The sequence below is a fragment of the Neopsephotus bourkii genome, unplaced genomic scaffold, assembly GCF_033783945.1.
Source record: "Neopsephotus bourkii isolate Nb327-2 ecotype Australia unplaced genomic scaffold, CSIRO-AGI_Nbou_v1 NB_1493, whole genome shotgun sequence".
NCBI lineage: Eukaryota > Metazoa > Chordata > Aves > Psittaciformes > Psittacidae > Neopsephotus > Neopsephotus bourkii.
Genome location: NW_026901969.1, coordinates 6,365,460 through 6,386,404, shown reverse-complemented (window position 1 = coordinate 6,386,404; position 20,945 = coordinate 6,365,460). Strand labels below are relative to the sequence as shown.

At 40.3% G+C, this 20,945-nt stretch overlaps 1 protein-coding gene across 6 annotated transcripts in view; it reads right to left on the bottom strand.

Annotated features, from left to right (window-relative positions):
• Positions 1-20,945, bottom strand: part of OSBPL8 (oxysterol binding protein like 8) — an 88,686-nt gene that overhangs the window by 47,468 nt on the left and 20,273 nt on the right. For 3 of the 6 annotated variants that reach the window (XM_061369399.1, XM_061369402.1, XM_061369404.1), the window contains exons 1-2: positions 9,403-9,508; positions 1,230-1,367 (exon numbers count right to left, since the gene is read on the bottom strand). Coding sequence is in view for 5 of the 6 variants with exons in the window: in XM_061369402.1 (XP_061225386.1) it covers positions 1,230-1,320 (91 nt within the window). In the remaining variant the exon portion in view is untranslated. Of the gene's footprint in view, positions 1-1,229; positions 1,368-3,722; positions 3,760-9,402; positions 9,509-20,945 lie in introns of those variants that run through there. The other 3 variants (XM_061369397.1, XM_061369398.1, XM_061369401.1) reach the window with 3 other exon arrangements.

Genomic DNA, 20,945 nt, shown 5'->3' with positions numbered 1-20,945 from the left:
TCAAACATACTTATGTAACTACATTTCTGTAATAAGGGATACAACACAGCATGTAGAGAATAACCAAAAACTCTTCAAACATCATAAAAATTACAAACAAGTTATATACTTACATATATGTGTATATTCTACAGAAAATATTTCCAGAATAAGTACAGTGCAAGCTAGAGAACATAAAGTGCTGTTCCAGTGAGATAACAGAGCTTTCAGAAAATACAAAGCTATCTGTGTGCAGCACTGAAAAAACTACCATAATAATTCTTCAAATACACTAAAAGACTACCAAATTCAATATGGTAATAACTATTTTTGCTTTTACAGATCTTTTCTTTTTATCTAAATGGTATTAAATGAGGAAACAGGAAAATAGAGAGACACTCTCTATTGCTCTGATAGATTAATATCATTACTTTGACAAAGCAAGCTATGGGAATTAGGGAGTCTCATACCAAAAATACAATAAATTTCAGAAGCACTACTAGAATTAAAGGAAGCAGAGATGACCAGCATGGCTGCAAAGAGTAAAGACAGAAAGAATATTAATACAAAGAGCCTGAAGTTTTCACTAAGGAATTCACACACCATAACAAACACGTCTAATGATACCCTAGGCAATAAGACAACACAAGCAGTTTCACATGCAAATAAGCACAAGAAGAACAGCTATTGCTTGCTTTTGGTTTTTAAACAGACTATGAACACGTCAAGTCTACTGGTGAATTTCTTCACAGAGATCCGCTGAGAGTGTTTTCAACAGGTTTAGCAAGGCAGAGGGATTGTTTAAGAGCCCGCAAAAAGTAGTGCTGAGAGTTTTTTCCCCTAAAGGAAAGGATCTTTCAGTAGAAGCAATTGTTAAGAGATCTTTACCCAAAGGTTCCAAGCACAAGTGGTTTATCACAACACTTCTGTTTAAACACATAAATACCAGAGAGATTAAATGTGACCACTGGCTACAGGATTACACACAGATAATGACTTACCATCATGTGGACTGCTCTCCCACAACTCATAACATGCTTTAATAAAACTAGTGCACAAAAAAATTATTTTTCTTTTTCCATTTCAGATTAACATATAAGGATACAAAGAATTACATTCAATATTTCAGTATGCTTTCTTCCTTACCTCTTTACTGTAAAAGGCAGCGGTTTTGAACCAACATTTCGAAGAGATAAGTAATACCAGCATTTAAGTTCTTTAAATCCTCTGTAAAAATAGTTTTGTCTTACCATAACCATGGGCAGATCCTGGGCTGAGAGAAGGTTGGTGTAACTCTTTGGTTGGAGTAAAATAGACTTCTTTCCCCTGGTGCTGGCTCATTTTTCCTGGAGTTAAATGCTGTGCCTCATCGCTGTTTGTTACCACTGCTGAAATATAAAATGGATGCTCATTCAATAATGTTATGTGCTTGTGAATAGATTTCTATTAACAACTTCACTGCTATTTATAAAATGGATTCATATGTTATGGTGTGAAATTTTTCATTCCAGATAATTAGGATTCCAAACCAAAGATCGGCTTTTGAGGGGATGGCATAAAGAAGCCAACAAGACTGATAGAAGACATGAGGCAGAAGATGAAAACAAAAACTAGGAGGTAGGGGAAGGCTGCTACTGAATATAGATACAGTATTAAGCTGTTAACACCTGAAATCCTGCTTTTCTTTCCACTTTTGTGACAGTTCTCGTTTTAACTAGCCACAAAACAGCCAACCCAGGAAACTACTTGCAGATCTAGCTGTGCCATTATCCCAGAAAGTTAAGATGAACATATGTATATACACCACAAGAACCAAAACTAATCAATAAAGATCATGTACAGACTCTGTCAAGGTACAAAGCCAGACTAGATGAGGCTTTAAGGAATCTTCTCTGGTGGAAGGTGTCCTTGCCCATGGTGGAAGGGTGGAACTATACAATCTTTAAGGTCCCTTCCAACCCAAACTATTGTGTGATTCCATATGAAGACAAAGGTTTAAGGCAGAAGTTTCTCTTTGAACCTTGCCAGTCTGGAAGAATTGTGCGACATTTTCTAGCTATTTATAAGATCACCTGCCCAGCCATCCTGTTTATGGTGTCTGCATATTTCCTTAAGCTGCACACAACAAAATTGCACCCTTTTTCATAGTGGAAGAATAGCAGACTCAGTTAACACCTGCCACGTGGAGCAGATAATACTGACAAAAAATGATCAGAGGAGGAAACAACAGATGTTTACTAAAGAAGAGCCTGCACTGGGCAAACATGCTGTCCTTGATTCTGCAGCTTAAGAATAGCTTACCTTTGAGGTTACAGACTGGCATTTACATTTTTCCAAGTTCCCTTCTATCCCAAAACATTCTATGATTGGAATTCTTCTTAAGTTTCACATGCCATCTCTACAACTTGAAAAACAGATTTGGTAGGCATATGCTCAATGTGTCTGACAGGACAATAGCACTGCCAATGGTTCTTTCCACTCAAAGGCGTGCTGATTTACTTTCAGCCCTTCATTCAGGCTTCACAGAGCACTTATGTAAGAGATGTATCTCTATTCATCCCCTCCTTTACCTGAGTGAGTTTAAACCCCTTCCATCTATCTCCCTGAAGATGAGCAGAGAGCTATTTTAGGGAAGAAACATCAAGTAGTAAATACCAAAGCCTCCTCACAACTCTTTGGAGGGCAATTTCAATACCAAGAGAACTATTAGAGCTGATAATACATACTTTATTCAATTTCCTCATACTGGCTATCAAATTACTGATACATAGTTTGTCAGTATGATTCATGCATCAGAAGAAACACAAATTGGGGTCTTTGCAGCCTATTCATTTCATCATAAAAAGCTATGAAGAGTAACAAAATATCTGAAGTGGCAGATTCCCAGTTCCTCTGTTTCGATAATGAGCATGTTAAAGTGCCTACACTCTTGAAAACAGCAGAAGGACATCAGATACAGGAAAAAGGTTTATCATAATTCAATTCTGCATTATTTTGTAATGCCTATAATAAGCAATATAAGCTAAAACCATGGCTTCTACATGGATTTCTCACCAAGAAGAAAGAATTGGTGCCTGTACCTTTCTCTTCCCCACATAAATGAATTCTTAATCCCAGGCAAAATTATTCTGCCAGTCAGATGACCATACTAATGCACATGAACCAGTGAAACTACTAAGCCTTCAGACGCATGCATGCACCTATATACATACACTGAAGTTTTCCCCATGAACACATCACACCCAATCCTTACTGAAGTATTACAGAACACACACCTGTTTATTTCTGTAGATGTTAAGTTATTAACATTAGGCGAACTATAGAGCCCTATAAATAGACAAGCTCAAATAAAAACTGTTTCTGAACCATTATTTCCATGTCTTTACTATCTCTACTACAATAACATTTGAAAGTTTCATTTCAGAGTGATAGATATATTGTTTTCTTTTTCAGGTACATAATTTAAAAGATTTATTTGTTCTCTAGCCATGACTGGTAAGGTGAAGAATAAACTTTTCCCAACAAATAATAATAATAATAAAAAAAAAGGTTAACATAAGAAAACATTTAGATGAGCAGTATGCCAGGTAAAATACTTCCAAGAGTAAATTTTCATCGTACTTCAGCTTCACAATCACGATACAGAAGGAAACCTAGTATTTAGCCCAGCATGCCTACATGCAAAGGTATAGCCTATTATAAGCACATGTGCAAACATACTGTAGGAGAGGGGAATCACTTACTTGATGGTCCATGAGAGTCTCTGTTATCACCATGATGCTGTGTACACATACAATTGAAGAACGAGGAACAGCAAACATAAAAATCCAGGCCAGGAAGAAGCAAGTGCGCAAAAGCAGCAGCGGGAAAGAAGGACAATGAAAACAGTGTTAGTTCACAACTAAAATACAACATGCACCTCAATACCAAAGACAAGGCATCAAGAGACTTGGCAATTCAGAAAAGTTGAAGCAACAAAGCTGACAAATACACTTATAGAGCAGCCATTATTAGAAGCCAATATCATATACGGTTAGTAAACAGTAAGTGACCCGACTGCTAATTCAGAGTGGAACCTCTCCATCAGAAATGTAGTGCTCAAATGACTTGATTCACAGTATATTACAAGAAATGTTTAGCTGGAACGTTTTCAGAAGACTAAAGCTCTGAAGAAAGATGAAATACCAAAACTTGTTTCCAAAACTGCTCCACTCTCAGGTATTTTGGAAAGACAAAATCTTCTAAGCCATCAGTAATGTGCAAGCGCTCACTAATGTCACATCCTAGCCTAACTGCTTTTGCACACAAACGTGAACTTAGAAGCCACAGATTCAGTTAATCTATAAACACATGGAACATTTTCAATTGCTCGGAATGCAAGACAAGCATGCAGCTTAAAATTTAAGAGGACATTTTCTACCAAACTATTTCCAAAGAATCAAGGTGTATAACAAATTATCTCTGCACACCGAATGTATCAAATATAGGCACTACAGGCAAGTAATTATATAGTAACAGCATGACATTTGATCTGGAATCTTTTTTAAATCATTGCTACCCAAGGTCACAACTGCAGCTAAGTTCCCACCATGTTCGGCCATATACAAACATAAGGCAAGTTCCACCTATGTCTTAAAGGACTTCCTACTTTTGAAATCCACAAAGAAAAGGAGGAGAAAACAAGCATACTGATCAGCATGAACATTTCCTCCTTATAAACAAGGTAAATCCAAACATGCTGCTCCATAAAGGAGAGAAAAAAAAACATCTGCTCCATAAAGGAAAGAAACCCTCACTCTGTTTTAAAGAAAGTCTAATCTTGCCTCTCTGTTATGAGGACTAAACAGCAGGGAACTTGAAAAATAAAAATCTTAGCAAGGAGGAATCTTGTCTTACAATCCTGATCTCAAAACAGTGACTTTTTATCCCTCATGGCTGACTAGGGGTATTAAATTGACAGTGTAAAGTGCAAATGTAAAGTACTGCAATGAGAATACAGCAATTGAAGTGCACATCATCAGAAAGGTGAGGAAACCCTTCTTTAATTATGCTGCACTTTCTGGAAAAGGACTTGATTAAACAGGAGAAGCAAAAATAAACTACAGGCGCACTTGGCAAACAATCTTCCACTCTGACAGAGAATAAATTTAAGTCAGACTGAAACACTGCTAAGAGAACTTATCACACAGGTTCAGGTACTAGTATATGAAAAGCATTTGAGAATTCAACGGTTTTCAAGACAAAGTGTTTCTTTTCAATGTACAGATAACATACTGCAACTAGGAAACAATTTATGTTCAGACTGGAACTGTATTGTCCTACACAGGTTTTAGATTCAGGAGAACAATGACTGACAAGAGACCAAGATAAAGGAGTCTGCAGTAATTGTACAGAGATCCAGCAGCTGACTGAAGGGCTGAGAACACCACTATTCAGCACTGATCTGCTTTACTGCATGCTAAAAGTTGGAAGGCAAGAGAAGAGAACTGGAAAAATAAACTGCTAACAGACACAGAGGATCAGAAGTTTCTGAGACTCGGACAGCATGTCCACTCACAGTGCATACTTACACGTTGAAGAAACAGAGTGAAAAAGCACCGCAGCAGGTCCTGTCTCACTGCCTGCCTCTCAAGCAGCCTTGACCAAGATACAATATGACACCACAGAGCAGGGCAACTCGTCACCTGAGATGATGCAGGGGCTTTTTATGTAAATATTTTAGCATGACATGGTTAATCCTATGAACTGGTACAAACAGCTCCTACGCCAGAGGCTGAAACACAAGCCTGCCTAACTCTGTCCCTGATCTTCTCCAATAGACATTCTGTTTACACACCAAACTGTCTCCGTTGCTGCTCAACCCCCTCTCTTCATTAGAGCTATTTGGGCCTGTGTATTTACCTAAGACCTGCAGAATATATATTTCTAAATACTGATGCAAGATTTTAAGATACTGAAATGAGACTATTTTAGCCAAAAAGACCTCTTCATTTTCCAATAACCCACTGCATCTCTGTCATCTGCAATTCATAACACTACAGACTAGGCATTCAAACCCCTAAGGCAACAAGCCATGACAGTGCTTCTACTTGAGAGTTTTCTCCGAAAAAAATGTCCTCAGAGCATTCCAGTCCATCAGCTCCCACAGTTTTTATTCTCAATATACAAAATTAAGAGAAGCACACACTTATTTCCCGAGAGAGCCTACATTTATTTTAACATTTATTTAACTGATGACTTTGCTTACAGATTACAGAACAAGTCCTTTGACAAGGGAGGTTCTTAACACTACGTGACTGATTTAGCTCTGCTGAGGCACATTTAGTTAAAAATGTTGCTACCAAAATACACAAAACCTACCCCTCCTCCCAGTAAGGTTTTAGATTAAGACTAAGGAATAAACCCAGCAATATAAACCATCACATGAGACAGCAGCCATAACTCTCTTTTCATACAAAAGCAGCACTGTGCTTCAGAAAAGCACTTAGACGTTCATTTCTCAGAAACAGAACAACTGTTACTAAACCTAAAACTGTATCTGCCAACTTGTACTATAAAAAAAAGTCCTTTTCCTATCAAAGATTAGGGTAAAAGCAAAAATGTATGTCATGATATCATATCTGAATCTCACACTACAAAAATAAAGCTTTTTAAAAATACTGACTAGATTTAAAATCTAAACCTACACATAAATTCTTAATACAGTTTAAACGCATGCTTTAAAGCCAAGTCAGAGTTTTCACCCTGCTGAAGACAGGCTTTTCCTGGAGGCAGTCTCTAATATGTGTCAATCACTAAGATTACATTTAAATTCAGACACATTACAATAAGATACATTTACATTCAGGACCACTAACCCAACCTGCAAAGCTGATCAATAAAAAGGACTTCTATTCCATGCTCCAAGGAAAAGAGGTACTTTTTCTGCTGATGTATTTAGATAGCAAGGACTGACTGTATAGGTTGTATGAACAACTGATGCTGCTGATGTATTTAGATAGCAAGGACTGACTGTATAGGTTGTATGAAAGGCAACATGTTTATGAAATATATGTTCTGACAAAAATCAGAACTGACTAGAACGTTTTCTTTAAAAAAATCATTTAGAATAAGAATGGTTTACATCAGACATTCTCACGTTATGTCCTCAGTTCTGGGCCAGTGAGGCTTGTTTAAAGTGAATTATGATTTTATAGAAAAAAAAGGCAAAACTTGTTCTCAAGAACTCAAACCAAAGTGTCTAATATTTCGCATTGCTTCAATAGTGCTAGACTACAAAAATAGTTTGCTAAGCTGTCATCACATCTGCATTCAGGGACAGTATATATCAACCTAATTACAAGACAGGAAAAGCATTTCATGCAAGATTTTTCTCCACACTGATTCTGGAAAGAAAAGCCCACAGTATTAAGTCCTGTGACCTCCTTTTTTTCTCCCATGAGCCAACAAATACAGTAGAAAGCTGACATCTCTAAAATGGGCTTTTTCAGATACCTTCCAGAAACCCCTCAAAGGACTTAAAACTGTGTAGCAGTATGTTGATCAGTGTTCTTCCTGCATGTTTGCAACTCATGTACTTCATGAATTTTAATCAGACTAATGAAACAAAACAAAAGGGTTCTGGAGATGGTCTCTTCAATAGGAACTCTAGTGACAGGACAAGGGGTAATGGGTTCAAACTTAAACAGAGGAAGTTCATGTTAGATGTAAGGAAGAATATCTTTACTGTGAGGGTGGTGAGGCATTGGAACAAGCTGCCCAAAAAAATGGTAAATGCTCTATCCCTGGCAGTGTTCAAGGCCAGGTTGGAGGGACATGGTCTAGCGGAAGGTGTCCCTGCCTATGGGGACACCCCAGAGGTGTTGGAACTAGATGATTTTAAGGTCCTTTCCAACCCTAACCATTCTATGATTCTATGACTGCAGCTAAGTCTGCAATACTGAAAAACCTCAAACATGACACTTCAAAAAAATTCAGACTTCTGGGAAGTGTCAGGATTTGCAAACACTCAAGGTCTTTGGGATTATTGGATCCAATCACTCTTAATATATATGCAGTGCATACCTGAGCAAGTACATTAGACTTGCAGATAAACTTCCAGAAATGTTTTTATCAGCCATAGTGCAATACATAAAACTCCACATTGTAACTGCAATTAAGACAATTACCCTACCAGATGTTTTTTTGGTAAGAAATGCTTAGAGTAGCCAATCACAGTATACCATCAGTTAAAAAAACTTGTTCTGAGATGATAATTCGGGTGCTTAAGCACAGGGATGAAAGGCAAGTATATCCCTACTCTCAATATTCTTCTGAAGCCGACTTCGTAAAGTACATATAGCCTCATTTCAAGACACCTTCTTAAAATCATGCTATTGTGAAGGCAGGTCACAAAAAGAAAACTAACACATTTCAAACTACTTCAAAGTTTTTTGTAAACTGGTACTTCTTTTATTATTATTTTAGGAAATATGGAGCACAGCAACTGAATTGACGATTTTCTTAAATAAATATCTTATTGCACAGCTGGCATACGGTACTCACAGTATCATAGATGCACTGGCCCTGCCACAATCAATGAATTTGTTTATTACAGAAAAAAAGCCAAGGATTTTCTTAATGCACTGCAAAATGTCTTGCCTCCAAATTCGTCACTTAAGATAAAGGCAGTGATAAAACACTTAGTCAAATTAATACCTCCATGCAGAAGTTGAACTATTTGCAAATAATGTCTATGACTATGAAGTTTTATTGAGCTTTACCTCAGTTACAGAAAAAAATATACCCTATTTTGCCTTTGGGAGGCAGTGCTTGTATCAGAGAACAGCTTTGGAAACTAAAGATCATTTCCTGCTTCAGGTTTTACAGTCCTTTCACATAACACAGCTTGCAGAAAAATTAAACTCTTAAATAATTTCAATGTTACAATGATGATGAAATGTCATGCTACTCACAAGCCTTTCCTGGTTTTAAACTGTGCTTAGAAAGGAAGAGCTGGTAATTTCACTACCTCAGAAACTCTTGATAATCAGTGCAGATTATCAACTCTTTCACCTGAAATGATTCTGTTAATATATAATAATCATTCCTCCTGCCTTCTGTGCTCCTCATTCCATCAATAAATACAGTATTTTTTTCTTTTACTCAGTCACTAACTAGGAAAGTATCAAGTAGTAAGACCGAGAGGAATACCTTTTTCTTTTGGGACATCAAGGATCAAACCCAAGAATCATATGTTTTTGGACATCCACCCCTCTTGCCATGAGAATCTAGTAAATGACGGATGATACTAAATGATATTCCAAATGCATTCACCAGAAAAGTATTGACTCAAATCAAACCAGACCATACTCAAAATGCTTAATCCTCTCCCTGCATCTTCACATCCATCTGACTACATGAAGCCAGATTTAAGCTACTCACTAAATTTCTCTCGAATTCCCCATCAACCGGAACAGTCTCCATGTTGAAAAGGCCCACCCGTTGTTCGTCTCTCTGTCAGAGTTCTTCCATCCTGCTATTCGAGATCCTGGAGAGGGAAAGAAAAACATAAGAATTCAATTCCAGCATCTAAAATTTGTTCAAGAGCTTCACTCCTTCTCCCCTACGTTTTAGGAGGATAAATAGTCTGCTATTATAAACTGTGCATATTACAGCTCCTTGCAGAACATACACATCACCCATAAACCCCAACTTTTTAAGAACAGAGAGGGTAGTTTCAAGTAAAATGGGCAAAATTAAAGGTACTCAAAGAGGCAAGCATTTACTTTTACAAATAAGGAAGAATTATGCTGGAAGAACACAAGCAACAAACAAACAAAACACACACACACACAAAAAAAAACAAAACAAAAAGAAACCCACAGTTTTTGCCTTGTATTTCCCCTTGTCAGGACACCACTCCTGCTCTGCAGGCATATGCACACAAGCTGTTTGGGTACACAAAAGCTGTTCTGGCACAGTGTTTAGGGGCTTCCCAGCAGAACACCATAAACAGCCACATTTTGCTTTATGGAATCAAAACACAGAAATTAAATCATAGGGCAAGCCAGCACCCTCTGGGGCAGAGCAGGCACCCAGTGGCAGTCACCACATGCAGCCAGAAAACAATGCCTTGTTCTCTATGTTCTCTAGGCATTTCCTATTTACTTTTTTTGCTAGAGAAAGAAAGCTACAATAAACCTTAGTATGCACACAATATTTGGAACCACCAGTAAGACAAGAAAATGGTCTGGAATCAAGCAAAACTTGGTGGGAAAAACACACCTTAACCATTGATCCATTTAGTGGGTTTCAGGAGGTAAACAGATCAAAACAGGATGCCTCCAGAGACCTTGGAGCTAAATGATCTTAAGGTCCTTTCCAACCCTAGCTGTTCCATGAACTATTCTATGATGCGCATCTACAGCTCATTGCTCTGCTTCTCTCTCCAAAGCCCCCATCAACAAAAGATCCAAGCAGATAAGAAGGCTGCAAGCTGACCTGTTCAAAACAGTAAAGCCAGTATCCCACAGAGAGAAAACCCTGTGGGTTTCACCCTCCACTCCACAGGTAAGTGGCTGATCACAGAATTAGCCCGGGGACTTTTCTGGGGTTTATTTTCCTTTGTTTTTGTCTTGGGTGGGGTGAGGGGGCAGGAAGCAGCTAAGTTACAGACCAAATTGTGAAACCAGCACTTGTGCAAGAGCAGGGGTAGCACGGGGATAGTGACTTTTATTTTTCAAGCAACAATGTTAGCATGTTGTGCTTAAGGTAATACATCAAGCTATGGCTTTGGTTCAAGCTTCAGCAACAACAGATTAACTGAGGACAGAGGGATGAGGAGGCATCATAGCCCCTCCTGGGAGCCTGAGGAGCATCCTGGGTACAGGAGTATGGGAGAAGACACAAGATCTTGTGGTTCAAAGCCTGCCTCAGGAAATACACTCTCATGAAAACAAATCTCACTATAAATCTCACAATCAAATCTCACCATTTGTCCAACTGCTTTCAATATTTTTATTATATTTTTCTTTGTTTTGTTTTGTATTATGTAAAGCATATTAGAATTAAAAACTCCTTAGGAAGAGCATACAGTATTAACACACTATAGCAAGTTACCATACCACATGCCACTAAAACACGAAAAGAAGCATTAATAAAAAGTGTAACAAAAACTCTGTGCTAAAGAAACTGCACACAGCTCCTTATGACTCACTTCAAAGAACTGACAAGGATCTCACCCAAGTACCTGGGTAATTACCGAGGTAGCACATAACTGGGAAGCATATGGCTAGACGTTTCCATACACATCAGAAACAGCAGACATCTGAAGGGAGATGACTGCAAGTGATTAATTTACATTAATAAAATGAAAGATGGCATTACCACAGCAAGAGGACTTCAACCCAGAAGCTGCGATTCCCAGGGCAGCAGGCACTGCGACTCACGCCTTCTTCACAGCAATGCAGGGGTGCAGAACTGGGTAAGGACTCTTGGAGGCTGCTCCTTGTCATCTCTTCCCCCCACACCCATTTCAGGTTCTATTATTAGCAGGCAATTCAGCAACACTGGGCTGCATACATACTCAATTTACAGAAACACTAAACTCTCTTAAACAGGATGAAAACTGAGTGGTATTGCAAACTAATGTATATGCTGATATTTAAAGCAGTTAGTCAGCTTTTTTAGTTACACAAACTTGCAAGCATCCTGCAGTTATCCAAATAAACAGGTCTTTCCTGAAATAGGAAAATTCACCCTAGAATAAATTTAAACCCATCTCTATTTTTAACAGACATTTTTTAACTCTTAATTTTTGTTGTCAGAATGGTGTATTCTGCTCTTCTGTTTGTTTAAGCAACCACAGCCCCTACATCCTTCCTTATCTCAGTCTCAAGAGTAGTATCATCAGACAAGCACCCTAATGTTTAATTCTCAGTGTTTGTGGTCACTTGTGGTCCCCAGGAAACACATAATCCAGCAGGGTCCCAGGGACTGCAGAGAAGTTACTTGAGAGAGGGAGGCAGCTCCGCCTGCTCATGGCATATTTGAGCAGGCAGGCAGAGTAAAGCAGGTGCAGAAATAGTTAAGGACTATCTTCCCCCACGCTGTTTAGCTTATGAGAAGACAGACAGCTTAGTTTATTTGTCTTGGCAAAATGAAAGCTGAAAATGAAAAACACTCCTCCTGAAATGTGCCAAAATAAACACCAAGGAAGGAAAAGAGATCTCTCAGCAAAAGGACATTAACAAAAAGTCAAATAAGTATGAACTTGGAGAACAGATTTATTTTGAAAATTACTTAATACTTCCAACCACCGGAATCCCAAAGTTTTGAAACAACTTTCCTATCAATGTAGGAAAGGGAATTTGTTTGTTAAATGCAGCCAGGTTATTATGAACAGATTACTTCAGCCATTGGCAGCTTTTTAACAATCTGTTTTTCAATCAGCTGCGCCTCAGGAATAGGAAAATCCTGCTTGGGTCTCCCATATAACCAATGGAGAGCATGCATCAATGAAAGCTAACACTGCGTGAACAGGGCCTTTTCTACCTTTACACATATATACCCAAATGTCGTATGTGACTTCTTATCGCTTCCCAACTCCCACCTATCAAACAAAACAAAGAAATACTTTCAAAAGCCATAAAAGCATACCTCAGTAGTACAGTGTTACACAGTATTCTCTTAGGTACAGTAATGCAGGCTACAGAGCAAAAGCAGCACAAATCAGGTTCCTTGGTTGTGTCATAAGTTTCTGGCAGCAAGCATTTGCTCACACCTCACTGAAGTGGGTTTGGTCTGTTCTGTATTGATTTACAAATTCCATATGTTAACCCGATTATACAAGTGTTTAACATCCAGATATGCTCATTTAACTGAATAAAGGACTTCCTAGAAAAGACATTTATTTTCTCTTTCAGCTTAAGAAAAGCTCCTCACCAAATACATAACTTGTCCCAGGCATGTTAGAGAGTTCAGCCCTACTCCATGGCAGTAATACCCTGCTGGAGGTACATTTCTAACAATAAAACCTGTCCAGGCTTCATCTGGGATATAGATAATTTCCTACCTAGTAGCTGGTGCAGTGCTGTGTTTCAGCTTTAGTCTGAGAACAGTGCTGGTAACACACCTTATCTCTTTCAGTTGCTAAGTAATGCTTACTCTAACCAAGGACTTTTTTAGTCTCTCATGTTCTGAGAGTGAGGAAGGGCCAAGAAGCTGGGAGGAAGCAGAGACAGGACACCAACCCAAAGGGGTATTCCATGCCACAGCACCTCATGACCAGTATATAAACTGGGGGGAGCTGGCCAGCAGCCACCAATTACTGCTCAGGCTGGGCACGGGGCAACAGGCATTGTGCATCACTTGTCCATCTCGGGTTTTATTCCTTTCTCTCTCGATTTCCTTTTTCTTTTATTTCCTTCCCACAGTACGAATAATCAGCCACTGGAATAATCTTCCCAGGGAAATGGTGGATTTCCCAACACTAGACATTTTGAAGATCCAGCTGGACAAGGTGCTGGGACATCCAGTCTAGGTCATGCTTTGCCTAGAAAGTTTGGACCAGATGATTCATGAGGTCCCTTCCAACCTGGTTTTGTATGATTTCACTTTAATTCAATTACTAAACTGTTCTTATCTCAAACCACAGGCTTTACCTTATTTTTCCAATTCTTATCGCCATCCTAGGTGTGGGATGGTGAGTAGATGAGTGCTTAGTTGCTGGCTGAGGTTAAACTACAAGAGTATATTTTGGCACTCAACATAGGGCTCCAGGAATTTGAGGTAATGGAGAGGTAAGGGGGAAAACCAGGGACCGAACAATGTTAGAGAATGAATATGTGAAATTCTGTGGTTGCAGCTGTGGTAAAGGCATGGGGGGTGGACTGTGGGTGTAAAGTCTCCACTTTCCTTTAGTGCTCTGGTGATGTTATTTTGACTTTGCTGTGGGGAATTCTTTTTTTTCTTGACGTAAGTGAAGTTTGTGAAGACTGTGTGAGGAACAATGATTTTTGTGATAATTCTTAAATATGTGATTTACAGAGGCAAGGTTGGGGTAGAGGGAAGGCTTCTACGAGAGGCTGCTAGAGGCTTCCCCCTCATGTCCAACAAAGCCAATGCCTGCTGGCACCAAGGCCAAGCCCATCAGTGATGGTGGTAGCACCTCAGGGATAAGATTTAAGAAGGGGAACAAAATGTCAACTGTAGGCAGAGAGACAACAGCAACAACCACACAGAGAGCCAGGTCAGTGCAGAAGGAGGGGAGGAGGTGCTCCAGGCACCAGAGCAGATTCCCCTGCAGCCCATGGTGCAGCCCATGGTGAGGCAGCTGTGCCCTTGCAGTCCATGGTGGTCCATGGTGGAGTACGGGGACACCCAAAGGAGGCTGTGACCCTGAGGGAAGCCTGCGCTGGAACAGGCTCCTGGCAGGACCTGTGGCCCCATGGAGAGAGGAGCCCACACTGGAGCAGGTTTGCTGCAGGACTGGTGACCTCACAGGGGATCCAGGTTGGAGCAGTCTGTGCCCGAAGGGCTGCACGCATGGAAGGGACCCACGCAGGAGCAGCACGTGAAGAACTGCAGCCCATGGGAAAGACTCACATTGGAGAATTTCATGGAGGACCGTCTGCCGTGGGAAGGGCCCCACAGTGGAGCAGGGAAGAGTGTGAGGAGTCCTCCCTTGAGGAAGAAGGAGCAGCAGAGACAATATCTGATGAACTGACTGCAACTCCCATTGCCCATCCCCTGTACTGCTCAGGGGGATTAGGAAGAGAAATCAGGAGTGAAGCTGATCCCAGGAGGAAGGGAAAGGAGGTGAAGGTGTTTTCAAGATTTGTGTTTATTTCTCATTACCCCACTCTGATTTGATTGGCAATAAATTAAAGTTAATTCCCCCAAGTCAAGTCTGTTCCACCCATAACAGTAACTGGTGAGTCATTTCTCCCTGTCCTAATCTCAACCCGTGAGTCTTTTGTCCCTGTCCAGCTGAGCGGGGAAGTGATAAAGTAAGCTTTAGTGGGCATCTGGCATCCAGTCAGGGTCAACCCACCACAGGACAAACCCCTAATTCAGCTCACAGAAGGATTCTTCTTCCCCTTTTCCAACAGAAGATCATCTTTGGCTCAAACACTTTACTAAATTTGGATAATTTCATCAAGATACACTGCCTGATCTCACAGCTGAGATGCTCTCGCTGTGCAACTTCCTGTGTCCCCACTGCCCCTCATATGACTTCCTGAATTTCAGCCATGGGGTAGCCACAAAGTGAAAGAAGCAGAGATGACCCCTGAATCTAGCATGTTTTCTGTTTAATCAATGGACTAAGTTACTTGAACACCTGTGTACCATATTATATAGGCGGGTTTTCGCTTTCTTCCTAAGAACTATCACCTATGGTCATTAGATATGGCATTTGCACTAGTTTTGTGATCTGTTATAGTATCAGAGTACTCTTTTACACTCCAGCATCATACCTCAGAGGTAAGGAACAGCTTCACCTGTGACCTGGTAACAGGCTGCACCAAGCACACAGGGAACTGGCCACTGGATGCTGATCTAGCCTTTCCAAAGGGGAAGCATTTTCCAGGGCTCTGACCTCCAAACTGATCTGCTAAGCTCTACTGGATGCCTGCCTTCTTTCCTTAAGGCCTACAGTCATTTAATGCGCTTGCCCGACATGGCAACATGGGTATCAGATAAGCGTACATTGTAACTTCTTCAAGATAACACAGGAATAATAAACTGACTTCAAAGATCAATGTCACAACAAGTATGGGGGAGGCACATTAGGAGAAAAGATACCTAGTTGTTCACATTGGCATCGAGAAGAGTAAAGATTCCCTTAGGTCCTTGCTGGAAAGCAGAGTCACAACAATACCATACAAATGCTATTCCATAGGGAATCACAGAATGGTTGACTTAGGAAAGGGCCTCTGGAGGTCATCCTGTCCAACTCCCCTTTTGCAGGAGGTTGTTTAGGGAGCTTCTGGTTATTTCCAAGGATGAATACTCCACAACCTCCCTGGGCAACCTGTGCCACCATTCAGTCACCCTCACAGTAAATAAAGTCTTTCCCAGTATTCAGAAGGAACCTCGTGAATTTTAGTCTGTACCCACTGCCGCTTGTCCCACCACTGGGAAGAACCTGACTCTGTCATCTTTCAGGTATTTATACATATTGATGAGATTCCCCTGAGCACTCTCTTTTCCATGCTGAACAGTCCGAGCTCTCAGCCTTTCTTCATATAACAGATGATCCATTCCCTAGATCATCTTCATGGCCTTTCATTGGACTCTCTCCACTATGTCCACATCTCTTGCACTGGAACTGGACCCAGTACTCCAGGTGCGGCCTCACCATCGCTGAGCAGAGGGGAAGATCACTATCCTCAATCTGCTGGCAATGGTTTGCCTAATGTATCCAAGGACACTATCCACCTTCTTTGTGGCAAGGGCATGTTGCTAGTTCATGTTCATCTGGCTGCCTGTCAGAATCACCAGGTGACCCCAAGGTAAGCAGTTCTCTGGTGTGGTTATCAGTACACTCAGTTCAATAAGGTCTATACGGAAGTTTAAGGTTATACTCTTGAGAAAAATATCTACGTGCTAAAAACAGATCATAACAAGTTTGATAAAAATTAAGAGCTAACAGGGATAGCATCAGTTTTAAGAGATTAAAAGAAATCTACATCCTAACTCTAACTCGGTGACCAAACCAAGGCTCTCAAATGATTGTCACTCAGCAGTCACATTCACTTTGCTACATGCAGCAGGGGAGCAGCAATAGCACAGAAAATTTAAAAAGTACATGTCTTACTTTCAAGGTTCTTTGCATCCAGTGCACAAGAAGAAGTAAGCACAGCACCCTGGTTGTAGTGAAAGATCACGGATCGTCTCTCGGTGAACAAGTCCACTTCATGAACAAGTTACAGCTCTGGCCAGCTTCTTGCACATGACACAATGTCACTGCATGCCAAGGACCCTGTGTTTGTTGAGAGCAGTTCCAAGAAAGCAGGAACTGAAGCAGAGTTACTGACAAAAATGGAGTGGGGCCAACAGGGTGAAACGACTCAGCAACAGATCTGGTAAACAAAGAAATCACAAGTTTTCCTCGAACTAAGCATCTTGCACATGCTAACAAGAACTTGAACAAGGTAGGAAGATTGCAGTGCTTGAATGCTCAAGAATTTGCTACAACTATAACCACATCAGAGGGTATACTGTGATCACTTACTGCTATTGGCCACCAAATTCACCCCTATAAAACACTTCCTTCCACCCTGAGTTTCATCACCTGCCTTCCTCATCTCCTGAATAAACACTCCATGTGCAAAGCAAGCCATTTCCTCTATTTCTGGGTAGAGAAGACCACCACCAAACTACCCAAAAACCCAGGAAAGGTGAAGTGCTTAAGAACAAGCCTTGAAAACACTTCTCATCTAGAAAAAGCTTGGAAAGTAGAAGCATAGTTCAGATACCTCAGCTATCTTGTAAGAGTGACAGACAGCAGAGACTGCCAAGAAAAGTATACCAAGCTCCTGAACACCCACTACAACTTTAATAATTACTACCTTAAACAGCTGTCCCACAGACAAACTTGTCCTGGTAAAAAGGAAGGACAACAGAAGAGGTGTAAAGAGTCACTTCCAGGTACTAAAACCCAATATCCTCTCAAAAACTCAAGTCCTAAGTATTCTTGAGCCCTCTGGCTGTTGAAGTGCACTTCAGAGCTTCCCAGCTTGTCCCACTCCTCATGAGGCATATATATATTCTGCAAGACTGCTCCCATTATCCAAATGAGTTGTTGGTCTTAATGGTAAAAATGCTAATTTCTTCACCTAAGGGTGTCTATTTACCTGGAGCATTGTCCACTTTGCCTCCACAAGCCAGTTTTACCTAGTGCTCAGTCTGTTTTGTAGCATAAGAACACGAGAGGCAATAAATTACTACATTTTTTGCATTTAAGTTTGAACCAGTCAGAACCTAAGTATTTTATGAAGCTTCATAGAAGATTTTACTACTTTCGTTTTGTTGTGCTCAAGTAAGGAAAGAAGATTTAACCAAACCTTACATCACACAATCTAGTGTTTCATTTTTATATTTCAAGATCTTGCAGTACCAACCAGGAAAATAACCAAGTGGATGACAAACCAACCTTACAGAACCTTATACAATGTTATATTTATCAATGACAGCCTTCATTTGAAGAAAACCACACATACTCAAACCCAGTGGTTAGACACACTGCAAACTGTTGTCCTCTCCGACCTCCACCCTGAAACTTAAAGGCACATTTGCTATGTAGGCCTTGCATTTTTTCTGCCCAAAGATGACAGGCTAAAAAAGGTTTAAGAAAGCACCATGACAAATTTAATAATTTAACGTCAGGGAACCCTGGCCTCTCTTCTAACAGCTTTAGAAGTTTTCTTTCACAACTGTAAAAGTACTATTAATTGCTCCCTCCTTCCCCATATATCTGGTCAACCATATAGAGGTTTGCATTAGAAGCCAGTATGCTCCTATTAATATCTCAGTGTTCTGCACTGTGATGAGAGGCCACAGTACTCCCTGAGGTTTCTAATCTCTCCTTTGGCAGCTGTATGAAGTTGCAGTGTTACACACTCATCTAGACACAGCTGAAAGGGGTTAAGATATTACTAGTCCTCCACACCTCGTCCTTCTCTCCTCTTTCCCCATGGCAGCTGCTGCCCTTCTGACCTGCCCACAAGCCTCATGTTAGCAGGACCTCTGCTTCTGCAAAGTATTTCAAACATTCACTCTCAAAACAGTCATTTATACTGAACTACGTGATGGGACTTCACATATGCCGCTCTGCTTGTGGGTCTGGCACAGCAGTGGTAAAGAACAGCTGAGGTCTGCATCCTAACCCACCTTCATTCCAACCACAACAGCCTGTGGGCTATGAGCCACAGACTCACCCAGCACTGGCTAGAAACCACTGCAGGAAGTGACGGGAGCCAAGCCAAGGCAAAAGGAAAAGCAATGTTGTTGTTAAAGGTTTTGTTGGTTTTGTTTTTTTTAATGAAAAAGGAAGATCAGTCAGCAGAGATGCTTCCACAGACAAGATGGATAGGTGGCTGGACAAGTCCTTCCGTCTAAAGCCCAAGTGGAACCAGTTGCCACCCTGAGACATGAGATAGATCTGGATTTCCTCTGTGCAGAACTTTCCAAAACAAACCCTCACTTTTCCTAAAAGGAACACTAACTTTTTTCCTGGTTTGCCCTTGACAAACATTATTGTCAAATACATCAAGGTATTAAAAAGAGGAAAAAAGGACACCATTTCAAGCCTACGAAAAGCGCTAAGCATATAAGAACTAATTCATTATGCTGGAAAAGTCTCAAGAAGCAGATACTGAAAGTCTACTTTAATACTCTAAATGATGCAAAATACTGCCTTCATGATGAAGCCCCTCTAAATGTCTTAGTCATAATGCAATCATAGATGCAAAAATATTTTAAGTCTCTTGTGCTGGTCAACAATACTAATCAATTTCACAAGGAACAAAGTTTCAAAGCCTATTCTGAGATTACATACAAATAATTGCAATTAACCATACTATTGCAGATGAGTGAACTGTCAACTGCCGAATGAACTCTATGCGACTAGGTAACTGTTCTTGATTGAAGTAAAATAAGATAGCTTAAACTACTGTAAAGTTTCTGTATTTCAGAAGCTACAGTGACTGCTTGGACAGATATGTGCCATCATGCAGACAGTTCATTGCCACATCAAAAGCTACTGCAGCCAGTTTCCTACATAGCTTCTTTCTGAGCTGACTTAAGCCAACACAAGCAAGGTTCCATACTGTCACAATTTCAGAATATGTACATGGCCAAACTGTCATTTTAAAGCATTTTGCTTACTAAGAATTCACAAGAAAAACTGCAGTTTTACTCTGAACACCAAACAACTGCCTCAGGCATTAGAGCATGCATTACTTATGTCGCACTACCATTTATGCTTAAAAAGTCTCTATTGCTCGGGAATGGATAAGAACATCTTTCCAAGGCTGTACCAAAAGACTACAAAATCCTCTGCTTAAGGAGGGCCATCACCTCCTTTTCTTACCGAGAGTCTCCCTCATCTTTGCAGGAGTTATGGGCACTGGAGGAACAGGATGCCCACCCTCCTCAAAAGGGATCAAATCTTGCTCAGTACTTTCACTGACAATGGACACAGTTCCAAAGCAATTAAAGCAAATTTAAATTAATACCATGTTCACCATTTTATATACCCTCTGAATTAACCAGTGCAAAGGTCAGAATATTCAGGACAGGCCAAGCTCAAAAACCAGCCTCCAAAAAAAAAAAAACCCAAACCCACACACATTCAAATGAGCAGAAAATTGTAAACAGGTGACCACAAGTGACCTGCAGTATCAGATATTTGGTATCATGTGAGCTTCAGCACAGCCTTCCCAGAAATTACAATAACTAACCAGACCACATACTGGTCCTTACTTTTCTTATTATAGCTCTTAACTAGTAACTGTCAGTGTTTAACTGTAAGCTCCCTTGAGTACATACCTTTTTGTTCTGTATCTATATGCTACCAGGTTCAAGTTGATCCAAGTATGACTAGGGTTCTCATGTTCAAAGCAATATAAGCAGTTAATGTTGAATAAACGGAATGTTCAAGGGGGAGTCATCTTAACGCACATCTACAGCAAAAAGGAGAAAACTAGATTCATAAAGTGAATAATGTACCTCAAAAATTGAGTCAGTGCAAACGACCCATTTTCCAAGTGGCAAATCTACCAGGATTTTAATCTTTCCACTGTGCGTGTTGCTGTTCCTAAGAACTGAAAAGGATGGCCAACTCATTTTAAAAAGAGCTGAAATATACCTTAAGAGCTCTTTTCAATTTTCATGCCTGTTGAAAGGATGCTTCGGGGGTGCAGCAGTTGGTTCTGTGCACTGGAAAAACACAATCTCAAAACATGATTTGGGTTACTCAC